We start from the raw sequence: 24,012 nt of genomic DNA on the forward strand, positions 1-24,012 counted from the left end.
ATTGAAATTTTTTTTTTCGTGTACAAGATTAATCTCCTGACAATTTTGTGAGCAACATTTATGTGTCAATATACAAAATAGACTGTATTTTTCGCGCAAGATTTTATTTAACTCCTCCGAAACGCACCTTTGTTGTCCCTGCATTTTTTCTCTTTCGAGGCCAGTTTCAAAAGCCTCAAGAAATTCCATCATCGTCGGGTCTGTCTCGAAGTCGGTAAAGTGATTGTTGACCCAGAGCAAAACGACTCGGGCAACGCGATCTCTGATTTGCGTCTGATCGAACCATTCGAGAAGTTGATTAGCGACTAACAATGGGCTATCGATGAAGGTTCGATGGGTTAGCAAAAAATCTTCGACGTATGTCGGATCAGTGATGCTATTTTCTTCGATCAGTTGTAACATCAGACGCTCTGGACTTCCGCGTATTACGACGTGACCACGCCGCGTACCTCCGTCAACGGCACCTCGCGATTCCGTGACCAACACGACCCTGCCATTTTCTTCGTGCCGCCTCGTATTCTCCTCACCCTGATGCTGAATTCTGAAGTAATCCGCTTGCGTCACGCACACGAATTGACAATCGTCGACTCTGTAATGTTTTCAATAAATAAATAAAATTGAACGATAGTCGTACTTCCCTATTCGAGTAGTTACGTCGATCACTATTCAAATATTTTCTTATTCCAATGTCGATTAGCCAGGAAATTTTGAGTATTTTTTTATTTGAACCAATCAAGTAACTTTTCTCTTTTCGCAACTCAAGATAGCAATGACATTTCTTCAAAAACTACGTATATCTCCAACAAATGTTTAACAAGTAATCCTAATTTGGAAGTAGGTTTTACGAAATCTTCGACTGAAGAAATCATGCCAACAACGAGTAAGAAAAAAAATGTTTTCCTGGCAACGTCGATAACCTATGCATTCAGCAATTGATTTTAAATAATTCGATAAAAACGGCCATATGTTTCTTATCCAAGACGTTGCTCACGAGGTCCAAAAACTCTCAGACACTGATTTTCAGTTGAGACATAATTTCGAGTTGTTTTTGGCTTTAAACTGCAATATTTTGGAATTCACTCACTTCGTTTTCATGACTCCGCGATGAAGTAGCCTTTCCATAGTAGGTAAAATGCCAAAACTATCGCCAAGATGCAATTGTTCGATTTCTCCATTGGTGTGCTCGACTTCGACAGCGCCGTTTATCAAAACGCTCCAACTGTCCAATTCCTCGCCATCATTGAGAACAATCATACCGGCGTGTTCGACGACGGCGAATACCATTACGGCGCAAAGTGCTCGTCTCACCGCTAGTGTCATATTCGTGAATGCTTTGAGATGCTGTGTGAACTCGAGAAGTATTTCAATGTCGTCCTCGGTTCTCTCAGCCGGATCTTTCTCCAGGCACTCTCTCACCGTGTCACGAACATTCAAACTCTGAAAGACGAACGTTTAACGTTTATGTACCCGAGATTAAGCAAATTTCCTATCACTATGATTAATCCATTGTGCTTCATTCATGGATGCGCGTTTTTCATTGAGGATGATTAGGGTACCGATGAATCAAATATTTCGTCAGTGACGATTTATTATTTGGATTTATTATTTGGATTATTTAATTTTCAACCAATTTGTCTGCTGGTTTATTAATAATGAAATGTGAATTTATTTCGTAATTTATTTTCAATTGAACTTTAACAATGCTTTTTATATCTTTATTTGTAATATTTGAATATGAAACGTTCCCAAAAGTATAGAATTTAATGACGCTGAAGTTTCCAACGTTGGAGTCCAACGAAATGATCGAAAAAAACTCTCCAATAATTTCAGTTTGTTCCTATTTTGTTCCCTGCCAAATTTGCGATTCGTAGTTTTTCAAGCTGCACCAACGATTCGTGAAATAAATAATTGGTGAATTAAAAACGTTTTTTTCGTTCATTTCGTTGGACCCCAACGTTGGAAACTTCAGCGTCGTAGAATTTAATCGACCCTTGGGGTGGGAAATAGAAGAGAAACGGTGGCTCGAAATGATTGTTTATATTGAAAGATCATCTTACGTCCATGCTTTCGGCGAGATCCTCTTCCTCATCGCTGTCGACGATGGATTCGACGAGGCCCGATAGATCGACTTCGTCAGCATCCGCGTCGAGTGATCCCTGTGCGGAAGTCATCGTATCAGAACCGCTGTAAGCCGAACTTGTGTCACTCGAATGACTACTCCTGTTCGACTTTAAATACAGCTCTGGCCTTCCGGTCAGGCCCTGTGTAAACTGGAACAAGACAAACAAATTGAAAACTTGAGTCGTTACTCCAATTTCACTCGGTGGTTCGTAACCCCCGAAAATAATATTCGGAGCTCGAATATAACAGTGGCATTCAATAGCGGTTCTAGAAATTTAACCATTTCTTTTATCATCATTAAATTCATTTGGTTTTTTATTTTCATCGATAAAATGAAATAAATGGAAAAACGAACGAGTCATGCAGCGTGAATATTCAGCACAGTGTTTCCTCGTAGCATTCTCACAAAATTTAATCAGACGACTGAAGAAATGTGTGTGATTTTTACAGACGCAGTAACTGATATTTCAAATGTAAAATATTGACGTATGAAACTTTTCCTCAAAATATGCTGTTTTATCGACTATTTTTAAATGTCTCGTTAGTCCTCGGTTCAGAGTTTCTAAGATATCGATTCATTGTTTTGACAAGCGTGTATGTTTATCGAGTGAACCGTCGCATTATCTGTCGCGACAGAGAGAAGACAATAAATGATTTATTATCTTTGAGCTACGATAAAATAGGGTTCATAGAATATTTGGTCTGCTTATCATTTCCAAGAGATGCTGATGCAAATGATATTTATTATAAAAACTTTATCTCAGAATTGTCTTGTCCACACAATTTTTTGGTTCAACATTAATATTTACAATATTCGCTCCATAATCACGTGGGAATATCCATCCGGCGACGAGAGACTTTGCAGTCGCGACAAAATTTTTGAATGCCAATGACCCGATTAGGTTTCACGTCATTGTAACTCGAAACCTCTATTCGGATATCGCGCATTTGTGCATGAAAAACACAAACAAGTGAGCCGAAATTTCGATTCTATTATATCAAGTCGATTTGGGACGAGGGCATAAAAGAAGTCGTGTCGAAATTCATCATTAATGAGAGCGCACATTTGAATGGCCCGTGAACAACTTTTCGTATATTTTTTTCCTTTATTCCACGAATCAAATCGCTGATTTCCGTGTAGCGATTTTTCGAGAGTCAAAAATAAATATTTCCGCCCACGTGGTTGCTAAAACGAGCGAATACAAGGATGACTCATTTCATGGTGAATTTTATAAATCGAGGAATAAGAACTGCGAATCCTGCCAAAAAAATATGCTTAATGAGGACGGTGAGAAATTCGCGTTTTTTTGCACGGGCGTTGAAAGAATTTGGCAATTGATCGACGCTTTCGTCGATTATTTGACTTATTCGAGCAACATTATTCGATTAAAAAAAAGTTGAAAAATGTCACTACGATGACGCATAAAAACGTTTTGTTTGACATCACAATTTTTGACAGTCACCACGAGACAAATCAAATCCACGAGCGTAACGAAATTTTCCCATCGAAAAAAATAAAACGAACAATTTATTCTTATCCAACAACGGAAATTTGAACATCGTACTTTCGTACAAAATAATGAAAAAACGGTAAAACCAGAGGGAGCCACTGTAGGTGTCTGGAAGAATCGTGAAGATCGAGCATCGAGCCATTCGCTCGTTTTTCCCTTGCCAACTTCCGAACGATAAGAGTTGGTCATGAGAACGTCAAAAATTCTCCAACAAAATAGATATGAAAATTGTCACTTAAACGAGAATAAAGTACAACTGTCCATGAAAGTAGAATGAATCCGGCAAGGTTGATTGAAAAATACCAAGAATGGGCGTGATAGTGGATGCGAGAGGTGCATTCGCGTTTGAGGTTAGGTTATAACGGGCGATATGACATCACTCGAAGAAGTGACAGTGGAAGGGAGACCGAAAGAAAAAGATTGACGAACTCGCTGCTCGCTCGCACTCACGCGACAAACGGAGCTTTTAGCTCGTTCCGCACACAGGCAGACGCGCACGCACACATACTTCCCATATATTTGAACTCCAAACAAAACATCTTCCTGTCATCGTTATCTACGGAGCGAGGGAGCGCAACAAGAGAGAGTAAGAGAGCACTTAGAAAATACCTCGTCTCGTAATCGTCCATACTTAATATTACAGTGCAACGATCTCTCTTGCAACACTCTATCACTGTGAAGGGTTTTAGAGCAAAAAAGTTGAGGAAAAAAAAGAGACGTGTGCTGGGAAAACTACCAGCACGTACGAACAAATTTACGAGTGTATATTCTAAACATGCACGTGTGTATGGATGTATATGTATTTATAAGTATGAGAGAATTCAGGTGAGTTGAGCGCAGTGTAGTTTGCCTGTTCGTACGAGGCAGGAGAAGTAAATTTTCTGTGTGTATGTATACGCATATAGATGTACACCGAGAAAGGAGCGCGCCGTGAGCCAAGGCCATTTTGAGCACGAGATTTCCGCGCCTGGCGTCCGCGAGAGAGAGCGAGATGTCGAAAGATCGAGAGGGAGAGAGGTGAAATGAGAAAGAGAGTTGGAGAGACTCGAGCCCAGGCGAGCTACTCACTTGGTACATGCCGAAGGCGTCCATCCCTCTCTCAATGTCGCTGCCGGTGCACTCGAAAATGAGAAGGAAAAACAAAAATAAATAAAAAAAAGCACGTTTACAGTAATCGCTCGGCTTATTCCTTTTGCACGTTTTTCTTATTTTCTCTTTGGCGCGCACGACCGTCTCCCGATCCTACCCCCCCCTTACAGTTTAGGCTGCGGAGCCATGAGCCCAATGGCTCTCATTTTTTCGCCTCGCATATTCCCCTCTGCTTTTTTTGATTATCCCAAAATGCACTTTTCACGATGTGGGCACTGCCGGAGGCACTAATTCTCATTCGACACACGCGCACTAGACGCGCACATCGATATTTTAGATTCTCACGTATGTGTGTATGTATATTATTTGTATATACATAGATATATTGATGGACATCTGTACATATATTCATATATATTTGAACGTCGCGTATGTCGTTTTTAACGCATTTTATCCCAAGCACAATTAATCCTTTCGACTCGCTCCAATTCACTCGTATGTTTCTCCGCCAATACGTGTGTATAATAACAACAAAAACTTGGCTGCCTGATGCATCGACATCGGGACTTTTACAATGCCGCGTATCCGCCGCGTGAACGTAAACTGGTGGGCTGCGCGCGGTGAGAAAATAAAGTAAGTTTTACACACATACAGTGAGTTTTGGTGGTTATCGTTTTTGCCACTTGACGGCGCCACCATTCGTCTACGTTTCTCTCTCTCGTTCCCTCGGTTTCGCTTATCCAGACGCAGCTGCTCTCTCTTTCTCTCCTCTCCTCTTCGTCTTGCCTCCAGGGCCGTCAACACGAGTCTAGCGGTTTCTCCCGAGCACGAAACAAGCTCAAAGGGGCAACACACCGTCCGTTCTCTAGCGGCGTTTTAACATAAAGGTACAGGGGCGGGGGAGCAAGGGGACAAGAGAGAGGAGCTTTCCTCTTCTCTCTCCTTTATATCCATCCCCACCAAAGCCAAGTTCCAGCCACATTCTAGGCATGATTTTCACCGGGTCTCTCGACGCCTCGAGTACTCTCCGTTCCACGACCTCCTGCGCCTAGCAAACAACGCTGTGACGAACGGCGAACGACCAAGGAAGGGGGAGGGGGCGCGCCTCCAGCTCACGTGACCCAACCCCGCCGTTCGTCAGGAGCGTCACACTCGTTCCCCTGATAGGGTGGCTCTTACGAGGGGCTCCCACCTGTAGCTCGCTTCCTCACAGATCACTGCACCGTTGCAAGCATTCTTTTTTATCCCGTCTTCTTTTGCCCGTACGAGACGAGAGCATTTGGGAGGAGCTCAATCTCAGATACTACTTTCAAACACGTGTTTCATATTTTGTCATTTTTACGATACTTTTACGATCGTCGCCTCTGTTAGAGGGGCCAATGTTTACAAACGTTTTCATTAGCAACGAGGCCTTTTTTTCACTGCCTCCTTTATTACAAATTTAAAGAAACAATCCGTTCAATCTTTTTTCCTTGATTTGTTCATTTCGGCATTTTAGGAGAATTTTACAGGCACTTTTACCGAGATTTCGGAGACCGAATAAGTTTTATCATCCGCATTAGCTCCCCTTGTCGATTGACATTGAAACATACGGTTACTTGAATAATGACAAACGGTAGTGTATCGAAGTGTAATAACTGAGTAAGTGATAAGAGGACAATTTATTAAGGTTTTATTTCGATGCAAGTTTTCTTAGCGTCGTTCCGATGGGAAATGGATAATTGTAGAATCGAGTAAGAATTTTGTCTTTTTCCGTACACTTCTACGAGATCGAGACAACCGAAATAGTGGCCGGAGGTGAAAGAGGCTGAACGCTGGCCAAATCGATACGTCGTAAAGGTGCTTTTTACAAGGGTTTCTTCGCTTTTTCTGTCAGCACGAAGTAAAACGGTAGGAGCATAAAATTTATAGCATTGCCACGAGTAGCTGTCGAACGATCGGGAAACTTGAGGTTATCGCGTAGCACGCTTCCACGAGCGTTGACAATGAGACCGCCCTGTTTAGAGGCTGCAACACTGAAGTCTCTATTGGATTCGTCACCGTAAAAGATGGGCGAGAAAAAGGAGGATTGCTGGGACAATTTCTCTATACAGGCTTCATTCTGCTGTGTTGGCTCGAACGCGAGGCCAGTCGCCGGGCTCGGAGTGTCATGATTTACACGCGACCCGTTACACCGTCCTCAGCATCTTCTCGTCATTATTCCATCGGCTCTTTCTCTTTTCTCCTTTAGCTTCCTCTATTTTCCTTGCTCGCGTCCCGCCCCTCCTGCCCTCCGGGACTTTCCCTTTTGTACTCAAATCTTTCTGCCGTCCAAAAATCCTCGATTCTCGACGCCGTGATTACGCGTGGAATTTCGACGTTGTCGAAAATGTTTGCACTCAACGCAGCAATAAGTGCGAGCAAATTCGATGAAACGAGCCTCGCGAATTGATTGTTTTACGAAGAAAAGCGTTACAAAGATTTGATAATGCGGCGTCAAGAACGAAAATGTTGAAAATTGACAGATAATATTATTATACAATGGGGAAACTGGTCGTAAACAGTAAATGTGTCTAATCATAAAACCGTCACGGGTTCAGCATAGAATAATAGAGGAAAGAATACCTTTCAATTTTATCAGATGAAACGACGTTTTTTTTCTCGGCGTGTGCATTGTCCTGCACGAGAGTGGTTGATATGCAAAGCGAGTAGACACGCCACGCGTGCGGATCTCTTTTGTGCATTATTGGCAGTTTCGTTGAATTTTTTCCTTATTTTAAATTCGCCTTGTTTTTCTATTTCCCAGTTTTCTTTCGTTTTTTCATCCTCCGTGTGGCGTTCGCGTTCATTTGTACGAAGCCCCAGAAAGGCGTACTTAGTTATTGACATGCAGTCCGGGCGACGGTGAGCGAGAGAAAGAGAGAGGATTCGACTCGCTTGATATTACGTAGACGCGAGCACGTCACGCGTACTACGGTCGCTTTTAAATACCACTGAGCCCGCGATACGGGAGGTTTTTTCGAGCAGCGGGGTAACGGGGGTCACTGGGTCAACTGTACCCATTCTTATCACAGCGTCGAAAGAATCAACTCCGGAACGGAGAACCCAGTAAACACTTTGTTGTTCGTTGAACCGAATGTCTCAATAATCGATACAATCACGGTCGAGTCTGATGCGACATATAACTGGATTCGAGCAGAAGATAATTGGCGAGACAAGAAGTTCGCGAACGTCTGAAATCCCACGCGCGCTTATACTTTCCGGACGATTTTTCTCTTCGGGATCCTATTTTTTAACAATAAATTTGAAAAAACGAGTTGAAAGAGTACTCGAAGCGAAATAATTTCAAGATGACGGTACGAAAAATATTGACAATGCCGAGGGTCGGAAAAAACGAATGTTTCTTCGACTCGCGCCTTGCCTCAAACGCTTCGTAGCGAGTGGGTGCACTGTTAAAAAAAAATTCTTTTTCCAAGTAATTCAAATTATTTGAGGGAAATTCATTGGCTACTAAAATATTTTCATTTGGGTTGGATAAAAAAATATTTTACGTCCAATAAATCATTTTTTTGGCAGTTATTGATTAGTCGTTATAATAAAGGTTCTTGAAACTAAATACCGTTATTTAAATTAAATACAGAATTGCTGCCAATAGCAAATAATATATTTTCGTGGTAAATAAATAATATTTTTGGTGGCAATATTTTATTTTGATGACATACATGGAAATTACTCATGAGAAATATGCAATATTTTCCATTGGAAACACGCAACGTACTTGAAACAAGTAATTGACTTTTATTCCAGCAATCACATTACTCTTCGGTATAAAAATAAAAAACTTTAATCGAAAAAATTTGTATTCCAGGAAGAAGAAAGAAATTACTTTCTAAATTAAGATTGTCCATTTTTTTCATTTCGAACAAAACATACTTTGGCTGCAAAAATTCGAAAGCTCTGTCGAAATTTTTATTTAGTCAGCCGAATTAAATTGACGCATTGTTTGTAGTGAACGTGCAATCTCGTCTATTAACGGTCCATTATTTTTAAGAAATTTATATTTGTTTTCATAAAAATATTAAATTTATGTCAAAAACATATTTACATGGAAACAATAATGAATTACTAGATAATATACAAGTAATTCATTTATTTGCATTAAAAAAAAGTTACTTGTTTGAAAAAAATTTTTTTAACAGTGTGTGTCGGTTGATTGCTATTACGTGAATCGGAGTATCAGGCGATGCGCGTCATACGAAATTTGCGAAGGAGTGCATACGTGTGCGTTCAACTGTTCCGGAGAGGACGACAGTAATTAAAAGTTGACAGCTTGCCGAGCTGTTGAGATATTCGAACAGAATATCAACGCTCGTACCTGTACTAAGCAGAGCTATTCGCGATAAGGAGAGAGCGATAGTGGGGAAAAACTGTGCTGTGCCGTGACTCGATGAAATAAATAGCTGATCGCATTCGCGTCATACGCACACTGCGCGAGCTTCTACGTCATTCACGCGCGCAACTGAGAATGACGTGGAAGGAGGGAGAGCGATAGATAGGAATAGAAAAAATGACATAACGAAAATAGAATGAGTCGTGTGCCGAAAAAGGGGCGTTAAAAATGGGGGAAACCTGCGGGGGACTTGGCCAGGAGTTTCGGATCATCATGGACGTTGACGGTTTCGGGAAAGCCCGCGGAGAGACCAGCGACTCGAGCACATTCGTTTCCACTTGAAAATTTCAATCTTTCCGTAAAGTGAGACCGACATAAATGCATTTTGTGTCATTACATCCATAGACACATACGCAGCTATACAAACATGATTGAACATCGTAAATCAATATTTACCGTGTCGTCGAAGACCCGGTTGACCTGACGGTCCGTGATGAAATCGGGGTGCGGAGGCCGATGCATCCTGTGAAGTTCTGGATAGCCGATCTGAAACGAGACGAAAATTCATTCGAATTTACTCCGACGAATATATATTTGCTTGTTTATTATGATCCGGCGAACAAACTTGAGCCTCAAGTTGCTGCGCCTCATCATTTTCTATCAAATTTTCCACCTCGATGACATTCCGCCATGCAACCTTACCAGAAAACATCTCGTCTAAGGTATTACAGTTTTCTAGTATAATCGTTCAACGAGAAAACTCGGAGAATATTAAAGTCCCAATTGAATAATACAAACACGCTCACACTCTTCGTACTCGCTCATTCTCAAGCAATTTTCGATTTTCTAAATTACGATGTTTTCATTCGGAATTCATTTTCGGTGGTTATCGTCCCGCGATTCATTGATAAGTTGAGACGAATCTTATCAAGTGAGTTATTGCCACTGAAATAGTGTAAATTTGTCGTTGACGAGGAAGTATCCTCTCGTTGGTACGCAGCTCCAATGAATCAATCGATAAGAGGGTATACGAGTTCTCGATTTTTCAACGACAAAAACGAGTAACACGGAGATAGCGGTGCTTTCGTTATCACAGATTCTTGCTGGCGGAACGTCGTCTCTCGGCTCGTTGAGGTTGAAAAATAGTTTCGTTCATTGAAATACCGAGACGGGTTTGAAAATCGTGAAAAAATGCTCGATCGCGAAGAAAAAATGACTCATTTCCGAAACAAAAGGAAAACGTATAAAACTGAATTCTGTTGTCCGCTGCCGCTCATTCGCGAGGCTTTTGAATCGCCATTTTTTTATGGTCGTTGTAAAAGTCGGGAATCAGGCGACTGTGCGTTGGCTGCGCGAGGCAAGTGGATTGGAGAGATGCTGCAGAGCGTGCGGGTAGAAAATCCCGAGTGCATCATCTTCGACTCTCGACTTTCTCGATGAACAACTACCATGAGGTAACCGCGGCTCTGTTTGTACACGTATACGAAGCTACGTAATCGTCAGAAAGCCTCCAGCACGTTTGCGCGAGTGTTTGTTCCCTCTCTCTCTCTCTTTCTCTCCCGTACTCTGTCCGAGTTGGAACAAGCTCGTGTGCGCGCTCGGTGCAACGACTCATTCTCATAGACTTTCAGCTGCGTTAATATTTTCCTCCTCCTATCGGTATCGAGCTGTGTGTGACTTTCTAAGCTTCCCCAAAGACAGTGGCGCGCCTTGTCAAGGAACTTGAGAGCGTGCTGGAGAGCCCGATCTTCTCCTCGAGACGAACGAGAAAGAGAGAAGAGAAACCGAAGATTCTGACTCTTTCTAAATCGAGGGCAAAAAAGAAACGGGTGCTTTGTCAGTGTTAGAGAAGCTCGCTCAAACGCGATCGGAAGGAGCGAGAGCACAAGAGAGACGAGAGAACAGATAATGGTCACAGGAGATTAAAGGGAAGCAAGAGAGAGCAAGAGAACGAGAGCTTCAACGAGGCAAATGTGAGTCTCGCACCGGAACTCTGTAGGCCGGACTTCCGGTAGATATTCACAGTGTCTCCTCTCTGCCCGCTCGCGCATTGAGAGACACACTTTGAAATAAGCGCTGGAATGAGTCGCTCAATGTTTCCTCCGAATTTTCATGTTTACCCGCGACTCGACGATTATTTTTCTCCCTTGTGCCAAGAAACACGTCCGCGCAGCAAAGCCATTTTGTTCGATGCCCCCTGGATATACCTTCGCTCCGAAATATAAGCGAGAAAATTGACGTCGCTAGTTATCGCGAGTTGAAAAACACGCTGGAAGTATTGCAGTGTCGGGTGACCGGATGACGCGACGTTGGTACCAATTGGAACAACTTGTTTGTTCTTTTCGACGAAAAGCTAGCTCCGAAAGGCCGGTTTTTCCCTGAGTTCGCCGCACGAACCAACTCCCCAAAACCGGACACTTTTTCAGGGCCGTGAACCCCTCTGAGCAGGAAGCGTACACGCGGATCAAACTCATGATCGATTGAGCACCGCAGTCGAAAGGTTTTAAAAGTTCGGAGAAAAATGTGAAAAATCAGAAAAATCGCTCAATTTCAAATTCCCATAGTTCGCCAACAATTCGAGCGAACGGAATTCGATGACAAGAGCGTTTTCGAACACCGAACTCATCCCATTAATTCTGACTAATTTTACCCGGGAGAATACAGGCGAGAAAACTGTGAAAATATTTCATTGAGATCCACGAAAAATCGTACCCAAATCATCTGAATACCTTTCAGAAATTTGTTTTTTGCATTGCGTTCGGAGAAGAATTTTCAGGAAATGTGATCGGAAAACGAAGCCTTTCCGTCTTCATCGTTTCCGCTCCGGTCGAGCTTCTAAGCCCAGATTATTCACAGAACTCTCGAAGATTCATTTGTAATACTTAAAGTATGTTAATTTCTGATAGCCTCGGCACTTATATCGAATATTTATCAGGATTGAAGCTTAAAACGCACGATAGGCAAGTGGAGTCACGTCATCCGGGGCTCGGGTTAACCGCTGTTTGGTAAATGTTTTGATGCCGAGTGTCACGTTCACGATACGAGAGATTTTTCAGGTCAAATATACGCGAGGGGCACCCCATCGAATGAAAACGAGGCGCGAAGCGAAGGATGGAACGTCGAAGCGTCAATTTATTTGTCTGGGTCTCGAAAGCATCGATCCCGTCGAAACGCCTCCAATTTTTCGTAACCTTTCGAAGTAATTTCGTGAGAAAAGTTCACCCTCTGGGGACAAGGAGAAAAGGTGGGATTATTACTATACTCCCGTGCGTACATTTCGACCACGGAATTCATCAATAATCGAGGGTTCGCAGAGCGGAAGGTTCGATCGACGGGAGGGTGGCTTCCTTCGTGAATTAATAGACCACCGTTTTGACGTTTTATCTCTAACTGTGAATTCCCCTTGAGAGATCAAAAAAATACCACAAGAAAGCGGGTAATGGGAAGCACATCGAAACGTGTATATAAGAAAAAATTCGAAATCCAATACAAGTGCGAAGAAGAAACACGAAACTCGAAATTTATAGCGACGCACAAAAACATCGTTTCACGAGACAAATAAGCAGAAACTGAAAACTCATACACGTGATGCAACAAGAATGCAGAAATGTGCAACTCGTCCAGGACAGTCACCTGCACGATAAACAACTCGGACTGAAGATTCTCACAACAATAATAATAATAATAATAATAAAAATAACATGAGTGAAGAATCGAGTGCATGTTTTCTCGTGTGGAATTTCGCTGTATCAGTAACTCTGGCAATGATTTAGAAACCGATTCAGGCTCCGAGTTTACCGACTTGATGCACTCATGAAATCGAAACGATTCAACATCTCGTTACGACGTAATAACAATTATTAAAAACCAAAATATACGAGTTCATTTTGCAACCATAAAATAGTAGATTTCATATTAATTCATGATTTGCGGAGCTTTTGAATTCTCGCTCCGGTCAGACCGGGCCCCTCACTTGTGCGAATCCTCGTTCACGTTATTCCGCTGCTCCCTCCTCGCAAATGTTGTTCCCCTTTTGAAATCTTCCGTCAAACTAGTTTATCTAAATATATAATGAAGCCCTAAAAATGACAATGGAATACGATTTGAGCCCCGTTTATAACCTGGAGAAGCATTGAAAATTTGTGAATGGAATAACTTAAGCGATTATCCGAGTGTCCGAATTATAATATTCTAGTACATAAAAAAATGTGTATATAGATATACTCGTACGGAGGCGAGGATACGTGACATACTGAACTTGACATTATTCCCTCGTCACGTGCAACAAAGAGTGCTGAGCACTCTCGATTTTATTATTTCTCCTTTCCACCCCGTAAGTCTGTTGGCGTTAAACGACGGAGCAGGAGGCAGTACGAAAGAAACATCGATCAACATCGCGTACTTTGGACATTTTTATTGGACAACGACAAACAAAACGGTTTGGCTCGAAGGATCATCAAAGTAGGAGAACTCGTCGAAATTTAAAAAATCGTTTTTGTCTCAAATTTATTGCTTTCGATGTTCCCCCGATACTTTCGGCTTGTAATGATTTTTTAAGTGTTCCGAACTTTTCAAGAGAATGAAATTATCGAGAAGAATCGATATAAGAAAAAAAAATACTTGAGTGGATTTCGGTACGGCGATTTTCTCTATCATCGTAGATCGTGCACGTAACATTTGGCTACATTCATTAGGTTTGCTGTTAGAAAGAAGCGCGATCGCGAGCGGGGACTCGCGATAAATTTGATTGCTTTAACTCGATTTCTCCAAAATTCAATTACCGCTCCTCCTAACTCTCGGATTGCCTGCGTTTTTTTATCTTTCTTTCTTTTTAAGTGTCAATAGAGAGTTTCGCACGATCGAGCATCGCATCGTGCGAAACTTTCGGTATATAATGTTGTGTGCTCTCAGTTGACTCAGACCAGACCACAGCGGCGACAGCGACCCGAATACAACGCCCCACCGTCGTGCCAGGATCGAGAGAGTTAACGGACATCGAGCAATGCTCCGTGTGACTCTGATCGAATTATCTCCTCTTTCTCGCTCTCACTCCCGCTCTGCCATCGATAATGCGATTTTCACTAAACGCGCGCGCGCACATCGTGTGTAACACATACGATTACATATCTGTGTGTCGCGCGAGAGAAACGGAACGCGGAAATTCCACGCGCGTAGACAAATAAAAACAAAAGAAACTCGCCTGTGACTGACACCAACGTTCGATCTGACATCAACCCGGACGTGATTTAACTAATAATCAATCAAACTTTACCATTTTTATTTATCCTCGGCAATAATCAGAGCGCGAGAGGAATTATTATTGACGGCATTCATATAATCTTTGACAGTGACGTAACATATTGAGGGTAGAAAAATTTCTGGATCGTTTTACTATTCATTTCTAGAATAATGATCGAATGAAATGTTGACGACTAAACGCTCGAAATCGATCGAAAACTAGCCGAAAATCTTTGAAGAACGATTTAGTTCGAGGCTCGTTCGAACTTTTACGACTGAACGTTTTCGTGAGTAATTATTATTGTTTTTTGTTACCTCGGCCGATACGACGGAAAGAGCGGGTGTTCCGGGCCAACTTCTCGAACCCGAGCGGCCGCGTTTTTTTCTCATAATTACTCGGGATCGGGGCTGTCTTCCTGTGTTTTCCTGAGGCGTGGCGTATTTCAACATGCTGATCCGATTATTCGTTTCCACTCGTTTGTTTCAATGATCTCTTGGCGTTTTTGAATCTTTTTTATTCCGCAAATAGAGCTCGAAATTTCGGTCATTCGAGGCTATTTTATCGTGCCTGAAACGGCACGACCGTCTCGCGTCTGTAATGCATATTCATGGTTTACAGGTTTTATCATTCAAGCTCGATATCGAAACGGTCACGAAGCACGAAAACGTGAAATTTGAGAGGAGAAATAAAACGATCCTTCGATTTATCACGAGAATACGTTTCTTCGTCGGGTATCCCGAGTTCCTGCGTGGAATTCGGTCAACCGAGAAACGCGCGCTGTCGAGCTAACCGCGCGCACACCACACTCGTATCGTTATACAAAAAACATGCGCTACATAAACGCATTTTGCGACAGTCACTTGGTGAAAACAAAATGATGCGAAATTTTTCCACTATTGCGCGTAGAATAGTGAGATCACGATCCCGGAACGTTCACGTAGAATCTTCCGATCGAAAAAATAGCCCCGTGCTCGATGAACACGAGAATATTTCATTGGAAATTGAAGGAAGCATTTGATTCTCCAATCCTCGAGGGTCAACGAGAGTTCTTCTCGGATATAATTAGAGGCGAATTTCGCTCTGTTTGCGGCGCTTTAAAAAGCACTCGAAATATTCGATGTTAGAAAAGACGCGCGACGATAAACGCGGACTCGAGCCGGCGGCAATCCAGCATGCACTGTCGCGCGGTGTACCCGCGATGTTTCTTCGTGTTTCCGAGGATAAAACAAGCGCGAGTGTGTGCGTCCGTTAGTGCGCCTCTCTGTGGTGTAGTTCGCTGCACATGTATTTTACGTGTTGAGCCTCTGTCGGGAGAGCGGGGGAGAGAAGAAAGGTCACATGACCAAAAAGACGACTCGAAGAGGGAAAGAGAGAGAGCGAGAGATGGAATGAATGAGGGGCCCACACGTGTTGACTGCGTGTCGGTTTGACGCGAGAGTTTCTGGACTCCCGGATTCTCTAAAACGCTCCGCTTGACAGTAATCCACTGTGCGCATCCCTAAGCGTCTTCCAGTTATTCAATGCACCGTAGTCACTTTATTTTTCGATTCAACGCTTCAACGTTCAATCATTTTCGATCTGCAGTGGGGATCGACGATGGAAACCGGATCGAATTTCCGGTTTGGCATCTGTCAGAGTTACGGCAGAGTCAATTTTCGATGTTTCGTATGAATTTTTGTGGAATATTCAAAATATCTTCGGAGCAAATAACGCTGGAGCTCGTATGAAAATATCTTTATGAAAGAATTCGATAAATCAATGAATTTGTGACAAATAAAATTTTGAATGAATGATAAAGATGGAGTGAAAAATGTTTACGAATGGCAGCACGAAAGAATTCGTGCTCCAAAGGAAACTGCCGAAATTTAAGAACTTTGTTGCAAATGAGTTGCCCCTTTCTTCGTTCCGTCCTCCCTGCGAGTTTGCGTGTGTTAGGAACGTAGACAACGTCCGTTGGAAGAGCGAAGAAAGATATGAAGCGAGAGAGGCATTCCACAGCAGGAGAAGCGAGCCATTACGGGAGAGGAAGACAGCGAGAGACTGGCGAGAGGAACAAGACTCCCGTCTCGTGCATTTAATCCTTTGAGCAGACTCACGGATGGTGTGTTACAGATCAAAACTCGTACAGTCCGAGAATCATGACCGGGAGAAAGAAAAGAGAAAGGGAGAGAGCGAGGAGCTAAAAATTTCTCTCCCAGCCCTCGAGCGACGAAGAATATCGCGAAGAAACAAATTTTCTTTGTCTCTCACTCGTACCGTCTTCATCTTCTTCCGTGGGACGCAGCCATCGCATATTTTAACTCTGGAGATTCAGTGAAATTTCTCAAGCGCCGATTTCTCGTCTGTATCACCGCAAAAAATGGATTCAGAATAGCGAAAACAGTTTTTAAATTCACCTCTATTATTAGGTCGTCATATTATCACCCCCTCGTTTCTTCAACCCTTTCGGAATTCGAATTTTGAACTTGCCCTTTCGTCGGCACACGCTCCCTCTGTCAAAAGTATATTTACGTTCCTTGCCTCCCTTCCACGCTTTCGCTTTCGTTTGTTTGTCTTCCTATGCACTAGTTTCTTCCTATTTTCCTTCGGTCCCCTTCCTCCGCCCACGACCTCCAATTTCTCTCACCTCCTTGTCTTATTTCATTTTCATTCCAACCCCCCGCACCAATGCCCGGCATCTCCCATTCATAGCCTCGAGCTATCTCTGCGAGAGGACACCACGATCGAGTTTAGATTCTTCGGGATTAGCGTGTCTCACAAGCCGCGAAGATCTTCTGCTGCGTACCGCACTCAAGTAATTTCTTCCTCTCAAATTTCCGTTGCTCAAACCGTTCTCCAGATTTCTCGATGCAACGCCTTTTTCTTCATCGTCATTTGTATTTTGATTTTCTCTGTATTTTAGTACAGACGCAGAAAACTACTGCGTCGCTACGCAACGGCAAAGTATCACGGGAAATATGAAGCAGAGAAAGAAATGTTTTTATTGACAGGGAAAAATGAACCGATGAATTTTTCAAGTTCAATGACAGCGCGATTTTTGGTCGAGCAGTAAAAAAGCGCATGCCAGGCGAAAAATGAACGAGCCCTTCCATAAGAAACGCTTGTAAAGACGCGAGGTAGAGCACTCGGGCGCGACGTCTACTTTATTTTTGGTACCTCCTGGGGTGGCTTCTTCTCCTCCGTCTCATTGGCGTCAAGACACGAAAAAAACGTAACCCATGCGGATATACATATAGACTGGTTTTATTTTGCTTCTCACTCGCGATCGAGAACGATGAAAATAAGAAACGCGAGGAAGAAAAAAGAGGGAAGAATAAAAAAGGAAGGGAGCAAAAGAGAGGATCTTCGCCGCGAGTTTATGCGTCATGAGAGGAAAGGTCGGCGTGTGTCGTACAATATCGCACGGACGGGCATATTTCTACAATAATCGTTCGCCATTCGAGTCTCTGCAGTATTATCATTTTCGATATATTGTTATGATTATTTTTTATTGCGCGATATTTGTTGTTTGAATTTATAGGTCGTGTTCAACGCTGCTCGTCTCGGCTCGGCATTCTTATTTAATAGCTTAACGACCGAAAGTTCTCGCTTACATATTTCATGCAGTATTATACATAGATATATATATATTAAGAAAGGGAAAACACGACCAGCAGGAGAGGACCTTCCGAGAAAGTACGTGACGAATTCGAGACTCAAAACTAAACGTTCCATCGCCTAAGCCCTCAAATGTTGCAGCGATGTGCCCGAGAAAATTGAGGGTCCGTACGCCCAGGTACACACGCTTTTGGGAACCTCAAATTTAGCATCTCGGTTGTGCTTTTTAAAGCTCCTCGCTTTCGCTCGACAGATACGAGCGAGATCAGCAATTAGCCAGGGATTAAGACCCTCGAACTTGGTTTTTCTTCGCCCCCGCCATTTTTTTGCCGTATTTCGTTGACGAAGCAACACTTTCCGGATGCCTCGAAGCCTTGATAACGGACGGAATTTCTCAGAACAATAAATGCTGGGCGTTCTTCGCAATTGAGTGAAATAAGTTTAGATAAAATGCTCGGGACTATCCGCTCAGCGGTTCAACTAGCGTTCCATTTCACAATCTTTATTGAGGGCTTCCATCAAGGTGACGAACTTGTGCGGACTCCCAACTGTGCTCAGAAAAGCCAAGAAATAAAAACTCTCGACGAAGCGCGCAGAAAATAAATGAATAACATTGTTTGAATAAGGATTTATTATTTATATTGAAAGCATAAAAATACTTGGCATCCTTGTACAATGTCGTGCTCGAGTATGGAACAATGGAAACTGAAAAGTGAAAAGAGCACAATGCCAGAATGGTGCGAGTGCAGATACAGAGGAACGAGTGATAAAACGCAGGTTTGAAAACGCCTCTGCCTCTAGCCGTATCAAAGGCACGCGGATGTTTGTATACTTCATTGAAGCTTCAATGCTCTCGGCTGTGCAACGATTAGTCGATCTGTAAATAGATAAAATTCTTTTTACTTGGTAAATGAAAATGTTAAAAGTGTGAGAAAACTTTGTTGAGAAACCGCGAATGAAAGGAATGAAATCGACAGGAAAAACTATAGACGTAGAATCATGCAATTTCTTCTTCCACGAAAAAAACGAATCCTGCACGCTTTTCCGGAGCCGTCAATTAACGCTGGAACCAAAAGCGTCCATCATCCCTCGACGGTCGATCGCACTCGCGGATCGTTACGAAGTTGGTGAAGTGAAAACGGAATCTGAGTAGGACGAATGCGAACGGCTGCTTTTGGAATCGTGCGTGAATGAGACGAAAATGTATAAATGGACCGTAACCTCACGAGCGGGACATTGAAACATCGCTCGATTTGGCATGAAATCTCTGTGATACGACATAATAAATGCGTTCTGTTTTGAAGACGATACGGAGTGCGCGTGTGTTCGCACTCTCGTTGTAAGAGAGGAATCGTGTGTGCCACGGAGTCATGAATGGAAAGTCGAGTTTAGCGAGGGCGCGTGTGAACGTGCGTGTGTGACGCGTGCTGGTACGGTTGTAAAAACACAAAAGCGACGTGAAACGTAACCGCGCGTCTGACGCGAACGCACTCGCGATACATCGTCCGTACCGCGTGCTCTTCGCGCGTGTGCGTATGTCGCTACGTTTTCAAGTCAATTTTGCGTGTGCAGGTTACAGGCTCGATCGCGAGCTCGCCCACGGGCTCGCCCCCGCATTTAGCAACCGGCGCGATCGCTCTTTGTGGTAGGAATAAACAAAATATATGGGAACTTGGTTCTCGGGGACAAAAAGTCGTGACGCTCGCCGCCGAGTTAACTTGTTCGGTTACACCGATTGAGCTGCTGTTTCGTTGGCAAACGTACACTGAGGTATCGGTGGAGAAGGGAGCCCGTGTGTGCGGGAGATCAAAGCGACACGAATGCACAGCAGCGTGAACATCGGATGTGCACAATGGGACCGTAGGCATGTGAAAAACTCGAGGAAATTCATTCGCTTCTTGTTTTATTCATTTTAGATCTGAGTCTCGATGAAAAATCATGATTCTGCTCGGGAATTCTGATAAAACGGAGTTGACATTCGCGGTTTGTTAATTTCGTGATTTCTGGGGAAATAATGATCGAGTTGAAAGAACATTCTGCTACTCGAGGCCTGTACAAACTCCGCGTTCCAGGGATTCGGCTGTGGGAATTGAAGCCTCGAAGGGACGAAACACTCGAGAGAAGAGCAAGTTGAAGACTGCCTCGTCCTCGGACGCACGAAATAACAATCCATCGCTTCGTCCGGACGTACGCACACACGTACAGATTTTTATACGTCGATGCACGCATACGTGGATTCGTAGGATAGCACGTCAACGTATGTTACAGCCACACACACTCGAGGAAGCACTCGACACCGTACTTCAATTATTGTTGCATTAACTGGCGCGCATATGCGCTCGCAAGCGCCCACACTTGTCCCGATGCAACTGAATTACGATAATGGACTGCGTGACTATATTCATTATGCATTTGCACGTGTCAATGAGGCTCCATAGGACTTTTGTAATATTCGATCGCGATTTATGCCCACGGATCTGGATAATATTGAGTGCAATCATTTCGAGAGATTCGCAAATCATTTTACGAATAATTTCAATGAAGTATAGCGAGGGATATGAAAGAATGCTGGAAATTGAAATTTGCAAATTGCTTCCTCAAGATGACCAAGATGCACGATGCTCAAAGCTTACTCTATGAGGTGCTATATTTTTCATTTTGGCTTCCCCATGCGGAGGAAGCTTTCAACATTGTTCTAAAAGCTCGAGAAAGCAATTTGTTACTTTCAATTTTTTTTAAATAAAATTTTAACTTGTTCATCGACTTTTAACTTTTCCAAATTAATTTTCAAAAATTAAAGCGGATTTTTCGAAAAACTCATATTTTCGTAAAATTCCGAAAATCATAAAATTTAAACCGCTCAACCGATATTTCCCAAATTCAATACCAACCTTCCTGTTATGATAATCTATTCATAAAAAAAAAATTAGCAATAAATCTTCAAATTTTCGGAAGTTAGAGCGTCGACACTCTTTTTTTAAAAATTTCAAAACGTCGTAGGATTCGTTTTTTTTCAAATTCTGACAAAATTATCGGAGAATGAAGAGCTTGTTCAGATTAAAATCTATGCAAAACGGTAGCCCTGTGTCTCAAATCGTTTTCGAGTTATAAGCGTTTGAATTTTGCAATGCTACAACACACACACGCGCGCACGCACGCACACACATCCGGATATTTTTTCTAGATATGATTTTTTGATGTTTTTGGACATTTTGAGCCCACTGGCATTGAAAACTGAAAAAAAAAAAATGTTCATCGTCACACAGCTTCCTCTACGAGGAAGCAAAATGAATAATAATAAAGAGAGAAAAAATTTCGTACCGAAGTTACTGCGAGGGCCCAGCGCTGAGGAATCGAGAAACTTATTGTTTCGCGATTTATTTATAAATCCTTTGATACTCGAGAGGTGGTCGAATCGCCGCGTCGGCTTTGGATCGTCGTTATAAATATCGAATAAACTTTTTTAACGTGCGTGCATTAACTCCGAAGATAATATCGCCGCTCAAAGCGATCTTTACAGCATCAAAACGAATTTTTAAGAGCAAGAGAGCCAATTCAAGTTGCAGCACAAACTGCACTGGAGCGTGGGTTTTGATTGGATGTGGAGTAACAGGTGCACGAGGGATGACGCGAGCAATAGAAAGGGAGAAAAAGATGTAAAAGATTGAGCACGAGTCTCGCCTCCGGCGCAGATGATTGCTCAAGTGCAGCTTGTCGAGAGTAAAAAAAATTGGGGGGGGGGGGGGGAGAAATGAAAACAAATTGGATGTAGCTTGGACCGTGGTAATTATGTACCCTGAAATCTCGCTCAGGATTGATGTTCCCGTTACTATTATAGTGAGAGAATGAATAATAATAAATGTAATAAAAAAATCTATCGTGACGATACAAAAGTTGTTTCGATGGAATAAAAATCATAGTCTTTGCCTTTTGATACGGGATCACGGATACGAATCCTTTTTAAGCATTCAAGCCATTACTGTGTTCTTTCGAAGTAATCGAATACGAAGATATTCAATATCCCATTGATTCATTGCAGAGTAGAATTTGACGAGAAAATATGAAAATCATGAAATTTCAATTTTAAATAAATAGTTTATGAGAATATGTGACTGTCTGGGAACGAGGAAATGTGACAATTCGGATAATCACTCCAAAGATGAAATCAGAAAACTATTTCATCACGGATTATCGATAAAAGCCATATTTAACAATATTCCCAACAATAATGATTGTAACACCGATAACAATGGTAATAAGAATCAGGTCACGGCATAAATAAAATTTTTATACGTACGTACGAGAGAAAGTGAATCAAGAGGGGGGAGGAGGGGAGAGAAAAAGGCATAAATGAATAGACGACAAGGGCACGCTCCCGAGCTCGCATAGAGAGACGCTCTCATCAATCGTCAGCGAAATAACAGGTGCAGTACACTCAAAACGATGACGCAAGTCCCGAGGTGTAGGTCGTTTAATCGACAGGATTTGTACAGATGTGAAAATGAGAGGTTTTATGCGTATACAAAGCGTGTAATAAACCTCCTCTATCCAAATAGGCCAATTGAGGAAGTGGAAAAATCATTCAATCCGTTCGGTCGAATTACGAAATTCTAAAGAAATATATCTCAATCATTTGCAGGTGGATTGATCGCCGTTCTCGGACTTCAATATTCTGCGAACGTCAGAATTGCATTCGTCGTACAGAGTTGAATAATTTTCACGCAAGTGTCATTGTTGTAATGAGATCGCACAGCGATATTGTAATTCAAAAGGCCTCCACAGCTGCAGCTGACGTCGCCAAACTCCCAGTAATTTCGAGAAACCCGCTGCGCACTTAATAACTCCGCAAATTGAGCGCGGCAATGTTATATTTTTTGGTGACGCGTCATCCTCGCGAATCGGACATCCGACTTGGTGTTTCAGGGCAGAGTGCGCTCTGAGAATAATTGTAAATATAGGACGGGCGCCGGTGTATAAATATTGGTCATCCGGAAATCCTGTGTATTCGAGGAAAACTTCCAGATGATAGGAACAAATTCAAAGAAGGAGAGACGACAGAGATTCGACTGCGCGAGCTCGTGCGAAAACAAAAGGAGGACGAACAATAGAAAAGGGAATTAAAAATACGAAGGGGGCGTGTGCAGAATGCGAAATCAAAGAAAAAGGCACGGTCCAACGAAATGAAAAGGCAGAAGGAAAAATGGTTTTGCATTGCAAGGTGAAGAAGCGCAGTTACAAACACGAGAATAACGCACCCGAAGAGTGAATTAACACCGCATTACACACCGGAAGTGGGATGTCTTGGAACGTGCTCTCTCAATCCCCCCTCTACCCTTTCTGTTCCTATATTGTACCCAGAGTCGGAAGTTACGTTACGCATATGCATACGATGAATGAACTCCACCTCGAGCTGATTTTCCATCCTTTGATGTTCTTTCATTCGCACAAAGCTTCCCCCCTCCGTCGTCGTACACTCTATAACAGTATTGTGCGTGCGGTTGCCAAGAGACGGGCAAAAGAGTAGTAGAATAAAAAACCGTCAAATACCTCGAAACGAGGTGCTCATTCGGAGCTGTGCTCGCGAACTGGATAAATCGACTGTGACTGAATAAAGTACGAATTATCGAGGAAAATTATTTGGAGAAATCGGGTGGAATCATTATGCTTTTTACTTCTATTTCAAGATCAATAATTATCGTGCAAGGGATCCGTGACGAATATTACGTTTATTGATTTCGAGGCACAATGACTCGGATTTAAATAATGAGTTGAAATTGAGAAAATAGTGGAGAAACATCGGTTTCCCAATGCTGGGAATAAATCCATTTATAAAATTACTGAAAGTTTCTGGGTGGCCTTTATTCTCGTGGCTAATTCGTTGGAAGAAAGCAATCACAGAATGGAGACCAATATTGTGCTGACGAGACGCGACAGCGTTACGAGCTCTTCTTCAAAGATGCGAAATGATTTGTTCGCTTTGGAGAACACAAGAGTTCACTGAATTTTTTGTTCCCAGCAGGACGGTTTGCCAATTTAGTTCACGAGCAAAATTTCTGCCACTTTTTTTCCTTCCGTCTCTCATCTAT

The 24,012-nt window shown here is 42.5% G+C and overlaps 1 protein-coding gene across 9 annotated transcripts in view; it reads right to left on the reverse strand.

Annotated features, from left to right (window-relative positions):
• LOC122408710 (rap guanine nucleotide exchange factor 2-like) overlaps positions 1-24,012 on the reverse strand; it is a 138,620-nt gene that overhangs the window by 14,965 nt on the left and 99,643 nt on the right. For 8 of the 9 annotated variants that reach the window (XM_043415677.1, XM_043415681.1, XM_043415676.1 and 5 more), the window contains 4 exons: positions 9,547-9,636; positions 2,058-2,270; positions 1,085-1,437; positions 128-589 (listed from right to left, as the gene is read on the reverse strand). In XM_043415677.1, the coding sequence (XP_043271612.1) occupies positions 128-589; positions 1,085-1,437; positions 2,058-2,270; positions 9,547-9,636 (1,118 nt within the window). Of the gene's footprint in view, positions 1-127; positions 590-1,084; positions 1,438-2,057; positions 2,271-4,700; positions 5,336-9,546; positions 9,637-24,012 lie in introns of those variants that run through there. The other variant, XM_043415683.1, reaches the window with a different exon arrangement.

Source organism: Venturia canescens, chromosome 4 (assembly GCF_019457755.1).
Source record: "Venturia canescens isolate UGA chromosome 4, ASM1945775v1, whole genome shotgun sequence".
NCBI classification, from domain to species: domain Eukaryota; kingdom Metazoa; phylum Arthropoda; class Insecta; order Hymenoptera; family Ichneumonidae; genus Venturia; species Venturia canescens.